The sequence below is a fragment of the Diadema antillarum genome, unplaced genomic scaffold (assembly GCF_040938485.1).
Source record: "Diadema antillarum isolate AM-2024a unplaced genomic scaffold, OU_Dant_1.0 seq00002461_RagTag, whole genome shotgun sequence".
In the NCBI taxonomy this organism is placed as follows: Eukaryota; Metazoa; Echinodermata; class Echinoidea; order Diadematoida; family Diadematidae; genus Diadema; species Diadema antillarum.
In genome coordinates this window covers 40660-48671 of record NW_027273068.1, presented here as the reverse complement: position 1 = coordinate 48671, position 8012 = coordinate 40660, and the positions used below count along the sequence as shown (strand labels likewise).

The window sequence follows — 8012 nt, the reverse complement described above, 5'->3', positions numbered from 1 at the left end:
TTCGCTCTTTGGATGCCATGTGTCTCGGTCATCGTGTAGCTCCGTGCATAGTGTGGATCAGGGAGGTGGAAGAGCACGGTGTGGATATAGTGAGTAAATAGGCCCTATCAGAAACAAGATCATCGCACCAGAAAACCTTTCCATGCAGTAAACAGTGCATGGAAATACTCCACGGACAGTGGATGCATGTAATGTATATGGAGAGTGTCCTTGGGACCTCTGGGTGAGGATGTAGGGGTCACTAACGTGACCTCTTCCTTATTATGTAATGACAGAATGATTGCCCTCGCTCACTGGGGGTAAATTTAGGCTCCTCCCACTTGAAGCGAATGTGCCCAGACCCTTTGCCTTCGGCAAAGGCGGCGACTTCGTCGCGGGGCGGCGACTTCGTCGCCGCGGAGTCCAGTTGGCAAAGGGTCTGGAAACCAGACTAGGCCAGACTCGGTGCTATATCCATAAACGTGTGGGACAATGCTGCCACTGAGACACGTGCGTGTGTGTACATGTGTGTGTACGCATCATACACAAACATTGTCACCGCGAGCTGCGGTGATTGGAGGAGAGAGGCCAGAAGACGTGTGTGTGTGTGTGTGTGTGTGTGTGCATGTGTGTGTACGCATCATACACAAATATTGTCACCGTGAGCTGCGGTGATTGGAGGAGAGAGGCCAGAAGACGCGTGGCTCTTTTGGCCTCTCTTCATGCGCATGCGCACTGAGTGTGTGCGTCGATTCGGAAGCTCACGTGGCTCGCTCGGACAGCCATTTTGGGTTAGGAGATTAGCACAGAGAGCGCTCTTGTAGCCTACGCGTTTTGTTCGCTGACCCATTGAGCCAGCGCTATTCTCATTCGGGGTCACTACATTTGATACAGAATGGGGGAGGCAGCGTGTTGCGTTCGTCTCCGTGCCGCACAAACCACTCGCCACGACTGTGTGCCTTGAATGTAGATGCTAGAATACATGATATGTTCACTGAGCCAGTCATTCAGCAGCAAGATCTCTCGGGTACAGCTACCATGGAGGTGAATTAAGAAGCATCTGCTCTTTTGAGAAAGTCGCAAAGTGAAGGTTGTGCTAGTGCAAGTGGGGGTGGTTCAGAATTTGATGCAGGGGGACAGGAGCATGATGAGTGTGACAAATGGTTTGATGCCAAGGAGGACCAAGGAGGAATTGGATGCTGGGTTACATCTGATGGTAGAATCCTTGGACGGGGATACCATGACGGATCCCACTTTGTCACATGAATATCATGATGTCCAAGAGCATGTAAATAGGCAGCCACTAAGCACTCCGGTAGCACACAAGTTGCGGTTGGCTTCAAAAGGGAGGAAGATTACTGATGTTGATATGGATGCCAGTATCTTTGCGATGATTGAGGTACGCACACCTCAGAATAATGTATGGTGTTGCGACACGGATTGTCGCCCCTACACGGATTGTCGCCTCCTGCTCGGGGCGACAATCCGTGACGCTTGTCCAGTTTCCAGTTTTTGACCTCGAAGGCGACAATCCGTGTTGGCAAAAAATTTGTTGCGACACGGATTGTCGCCCCGTCACGGATTGTCGCCCCGGGCTCGGGGTGGTTCCTCCGGTGTTGAGCTTTGGTGGGATGGGTATGACTGGTAAGTTATGCGTACGTGTGTGTGTGTGTGTGTGTGTGTGTGTGCGCGCGCGCGCGTGTGTGTGTGTATTGTAAACTGCATGATATGTGATGTGTATGATTTGTTGTGTGTGTGTGTGTGTGTGTGTGTGTGTGTTTGGAGTATAATAATACAATATGTAGAAACTGTGCATGTCTGGTGGTTGTATAGTGGTAGTGGTTTGTTTGTCTGTGTGTATACGTGTGCCTGTATGCTTACGTGTGTATGTGGAATATAGTGGCGCTACTGTGGCAATACAAACGCCTTCAGAGTGTATGAGCACGTGTTTAAAGAATTCGACCAGCGTTGATTTAAAAGTAGTATGGGTGTGTCAACCAATATCAGCGGTGAGGCGGGCTAGGCGAGAGAGAGACCGAGAGAAAATACATACGAGGGAGATACCCTCCCCAAATGTTATTTGTCTTTGTTCATTTTTCACTGCAGTCATTTTCTTCCATCAGTCTTATAAACTAGAACGTCATACCACTATTCTTTGTCCCAGAATAGGTTTGGCAGGCTTTATGCATGACCGAATAATTTCCACACGCCGTAAAAAAATTTGTCAATCGTTATAGTCCATGGGCCAGGCCAGATATTGGTACCACCTGAGGTGGCAAAACCTTTTTGGTGTCATTTTGTTTGTCGGGCATAGATATGCTTATCAAGCTATGATAGCATTTCCAAATGAGTAGCTTGGTCATGATAAACGATTTTTTAACCAATATGGTCTCGTTGTTATATCCCTATACTTCTGAATCGAAACTAGCCGCTATACAAAGAAGAGCACTGTCTTCTGTATGTTCCATAGAGCTGTAAAATGCAGCTCTGTGGTATGTTCACAGGTGTTCTGTTGTAAACGAGGTGCGCTTAGTCTTTATTCAAGGCAGCGAAGGGAATATCCAAAGGTTATGATGTCCACAGCGCTTAGTCTTTATTCTAGACGGCGAAGGGAACATCCAAAGCTTATGATAGGCACAGTGTATATCCTTTTATCTAAAAACAAAAACAACAACAACAAAGCAATTCCTCGTGAATTTTACCGTATTTTTCAATTATTTATCATTTTCCGGCGAAAACGTTACGGTAAAAACGCTAACACCACGCCAATGTCGCTTTATTTCCATCCAACAATAAATGATAATGCAAAAACAATGTACCGGTACACTACAAAACATAATAATGAATAATATTGTAAATGAACAGAGTGATTTTTGTTTAAAACTGATGTATTTGTTGAAAAGGTAGTATAAAAACAGTATAGATAATCCCTTTTATGAGGAACTTTAGATATGATAACGGTACATTGGTCTAGATAAAGACTAAGCGCACCGCGTGACAGCTGTGGACATCATAACCCTTTGGATATTCCCTTCGCTGCCTTGAATAAAGACTAAGCGCACCGCGTTTACAACAGAACACCTGTGGACATACGGAAGACAGTGCTCTTCTTTGTATAGCGGTTAGTTTCGATTTAGAAGTATAGGGATATAAAACGAGACCAAATTGGTTAAAAAATCATTTATTATGACTAAGCTACTCATTTGGAAATGCTATCATAGCTTGATAAGAATATCTATGCCCGACAAACAAACTGACACCAAAAAGGTTTTGCCACCTCAGGTGGTACCAACAACCCACTTTTCGGGTCTTGGCCCATGGACTATTAGTTGATTTTTAGCACAAACGAACTGCCATTGCACACCGCTAATACATACGTAATACAAACAAACACCAACGAACACTCAAACAAATCCTCATAATGCAAATAAACCAACTCAACACTTTTTTCCTTGATATTTATTGACTTCATTCAAATCATTCATAAATCGACCCACTCTGGGTGTAACATGAAAAAAAAAAGTTACAAATGGCAATTCGAAACACAAAAAAATCCATTTGTCAATTTATACCACAAATAATCTCACTTCAACATAGATAACTCGATTATAGACCAACCCTACTAATAATTTCTTCACGAGAAAGTTTTGACATGTAGGGCCCTACCAAACCTATATTCCTTGAATATATTGGTTTGGATCATGTAACACCTTCTTACTTACAAGGGCATATACATAAAAAACACAAATACAGTAAACAAATCCAGAATGAAATCAGTCATAAAAAACCCGACCTACCCCTCCCCTCCCCAACCGAAACAAATCTAGGGCCTACATCTATCCTAAATATTAAATCCTACCAACATCTGTCAAACCATTTATAACTATCCTTCTTCAAATCCAATCCCCAACCCACCAACCCAAATACATACACACACACACACACACACACACACACGAAGGTTCGTTTTTCCGAAGTTTCGTTTTTTCCGAGGCTTCATTTATCCGAAACACACAATTCCCTATACCTAGAGGTTCGTTGATCCAAAAATGAAATTCGGAATAACGAACCTTCGGAATAATGAGCCTTCGGACGAATGAGCCTTCGGACGAATGAGCCTTCAGAATAACAAACTTTTGCAATAACGAAATGTAACCCCCTTCCCACATACCGACGCACACCCGAACCGATACCACATTCCTTCCTGATGAAACGATTTCCCAATGTTGACAGGGTTCGATAAAAATACAATAGTATACAAAGAGATGTGACAAGGAAACTTGTGCTCTTTACAATGAGGTTCCACTGTATTACATGAAGACCTACCGGTACTCAAATCTTCTGGTGAGTTCTTGTTTCGCTAGCTGGTCAACAAGGTTCCACTATAGTTCCACAATGAGGTTCCACTGTATTACATGTAGGCCTACTCACATCTTCTGGTGCGTTCTTGTTTCATAGCTGGTCAATACAAGTGCTTTTCATGAGACATCTTCAGCTGTTTGAAAGATACTCCTACACACTGCATGGTGGCGTTGAGCAATTGTTCCTGGATGATTATTTACATTGTACAACTGTTGAAAACTTGCCCAAGTCCATTATTTAAGAATTCTTGATGACATTCACCTGTTCATTAATCTTTGGGTAATTGTTCCTGAAAGATCATTTGTACATGTACAAAGTGGTCAAAGTCCATTATTTATGAATTCTTAATTGCCTCCAGCTGCTCATCAATCTCTTTCTGTTTGATTTCGAGATGGAAGTCAGTTTACCTTTGGCCTCTGCTTCCTCAGCGAACTTGTCTGCTGAGGCATTGAGACTCTTCACATCCGCTTGCAGTCTGATTTGTTTGGCTTTAAGTCCATCCAAACTGTCCATCAGCGCTTTTCGCTTCCCTTCTTTCTTTGCCTTTTCTTTGCTGCGCCTCTCATCGTCTAGGTACATATGATAACGCTGGCGACCTGCAGATGCAGCCAACATGATGGACTTGTCAAGTTTGATGTTGTCAATACCTCCGACATGCTTGATATGGTCGTAAATGGCCCTCAATGATACAAGCGACTGTCCTTGGAGGTTGACCTCCTCCACTTCATTGTTAACGGAAAATTCTCGTTCGATAGAGGCTTGTCCATGGGACAATATGAGCATCATGCGAACTACATTCAATATTGTTGAATACCAAGACCCGGAAAGGAACTGGCACATGACAGAGTCCAATCTGTCTTTCTTTGCATCGAAGTCTCGCATCTCTGGACTTGTTGATGCCTCATCACATGCTTCGACATATTCCCTGATGATATCATCACATGAGTCCTCAAGCCTATTTTCGTCACTCAGGGTGCTAAGCATCCGCTTCAGTTTCGTCATCGAGTTGTCCTTGTCTCTCGCCATGTTCCGAGGATTCAAGCACCCCAAATTTCTCACTAGACCATACTTCAGCGGACATCGCTCAATAAGCTTCCGGGTCATAGCAGCAAGAAACTTCTTGGCTTGTGTGCGAAATTCAAGAACTCGGCGGTCACTGATGATCTTTTTCCCTGTCAGATCCTTCAGCTTCTTCTCAGTGTAGAATCCGATGTCAATCTTGGTCAAAGGAAGCTGAATGGCCTCATCACTGACATCTATCTGCATTGTCTTGTAAGGAGAAGTTATGGTGTTCCTGTCCAGCTTCAAGAATCGCTGCATAACGGATGCAAGCATGCGAGTGAGGTCTTCAGCCAAGAAGGGCAACATTGGTGCATCAGTCTGGTAGTCTGTCAGGAAAGGATTAATCAGCTTTGCCACTGATATGAAGAAGTGCAGTCTTGCCACAAAATCTGGTATGCGAGTACATTTCAGAACAGTTTCGAAGGACTTGTTCTTTGGGTGAGGAATTTTCTTCTCTTCTACTGCTTTTACGTACATGCATACACTCTCCCAGATGTTGATTGCTCTCTCGGCAACAGGAAGGTTTTCCAGCCATCGGGTCTTGCAAAACTTGAGTGGCATGGTATGATCTCCAGTTATCTTCTGATAATCCTCTCTTCTGGCTGGGGAATCAGAAAACAAGTAGTACAAGGATGATAGAAAGCTTTCCACCTCCCATTCAGCTTCCTTGGCACCTGTCAAGAAAGCTCCATTAACTATATGGAGCCTACATGAGCCGATATTCAGGATGGATTGGTTCAAGTCAGCAGTGTACTGTCGCGTGAAGTCATCATAAATCCTCCAATTGACATTGGGACCATCCATGGATATTTGCAGTAACTTGTCCAAACCAACTGTGTGAAGAACTTTACTGATTTCTTCCTTCAGGTGAACAGCTGAGCCATGTCCGATAAACACAGACGTCAAGTACCGAGTACAAACTTGCCCATGCTGCCATGTTCTGATGAGGAAGTCCATCTGCTTTTTCTGCAGCTTCTGATTTAGACTTTCATCAAACAGTATCACATAGTGCTTTGATTGCTTGATGTTGTCATACAGGAGGTCTTGCACATACGGGCCCAAACCAAATACAGTTATGTACCGGCATTTTGTTTCTGATAACTGGAACCCTTTAGCAATTGCAGAGTCGGGAAACATTCTCTGGAATAGGATGTTGTTATGATGACAGGAATGGAATGACAAATGGTCTTCAACTAACTTCAGACACCATAGAATTTCTGCTTTCAGCGTATCTTCTCTGGCAGCAACAGTGGCAACTGGACTAGGTGTTACTTTGGAAGATGGAGCACAAGCGCTTGTACTTGCATCAGAATATTGCACACATGGAACTGATGAACCCATCTGTTGTTTTGGCTTGAAGAATGTGTTGATTGTGAGAACTGTTGATTCTACAAAACAAAACAAGAATAAGTCAAGAGCAAATCCATGGTGCATTGTCATGAACAAATGAACACATTTTGAGATTGGCTCATTAACTTTTGATTCGGGGCTCTGAATAATATAACTACATTACATAAGAAAGAGGGGAAAAAAAATCTCGGTACACATAGACCTAGACTTTCTTCCCATATCATTAGATTAATTACGCACATGCACCATTTGTCGTTTGACATAAGTAATTTTTAAAATTAACAATATCGCTTAAATTGTCAGAAATCTAATGTAGTTCAAAGTTAAAAAAGCTTTTTTCCTACAATGTTTTTTTCCTGCAATTTTTTTTCCTGCAAGTGACTCCTTCAGCCACGCTATAGCCCCGGGACGCTCCCGCTTGCGGGTGCGAGAGCTGCGTAAGCGGCCAAGCAGGTCGCACCAGCCGCTGCGGCCCAGTGCAGTCCCAGGTCCAGCGCATGCCAGCGGCTTTGCAAATTAAGGCGATCACAAGAATAATTTTTGTTCGTTTGTTTTTTTAACATAACAATCCAGTGTCCAACTACATTAATATTACATCTGAAAGACATAATATATCGTTGAAAAAAAGAAATATGACAGGCTAAAATATCGAAGATATTGTAAGGTACTCACTCTTATTTTGAATGTTCGTCTTGTGTTTGTCACTCTTCGCATGGCTCTTCAGCGCAGCTTCACCCATGTTGCGTATGGAGAAATTACACTGGCAAACACTGCATCTCGCTATTCCTGTATCTGTACTCACTTTCATAATCCATTCGCTGTAAGCTGAATTATTCAGCCAAGCTTCAATAAAATGACAGTTTCTCGGCATTTTGGTTTCAAACTGACAGCGACTCCCGACGTATTCTCCTCCACACTCGTGTTCACGGCGCGGCGTCTTGACAGTTCGATGTACTGTAATTCCACGGCCACATAGTTCAGGCAGTGGACTACGTACGTACATGAGCTATATTGTACACACATTGCATCACTTTATCACCGCATGTATACACGTACTGTACATGTATGCAGAATCAACGAATCATCACGCTACACATACACCATACATCCCGTAGTTTATTTACAATGCCCGACAAACAACAATCGATCACCACAAATGCATTTGAATTATTTTACAATAATAACAAAGAAACGTAAAGTTTGAAATATGAAATCATTTGTTTATTATCATTTACATATCTCACAAAACATCACATTAA

The 8012-nt window shown here is 43.0% G+C and overlaps 1 protein-coding gene across 1 annotated transcript; it reads right to left on the bottom strand.

The window, feature by feature from the left end:
- Positions 1-4671: 4671 nt before the first annotated feature.
- LOC139714830 (uncharacterized) lies at positions 4672-7624 on the bottom strand. Its single transcript, XM_071626485.1, has 2 exons — positions 7426-7624; positions 4672-6791 (listed from the first exon to the last, which is right to left on the bottom strand). Exons 1-2 carry the CDS (start codon positions 7622-7624, stop codon positions 4672-4674), a joined length of 2319 nt encoding a protein of 772 aa, XP_071482586.1.
- Between the last annotated feature and the right edge of the window lie 388 nt (positions 7625-8012).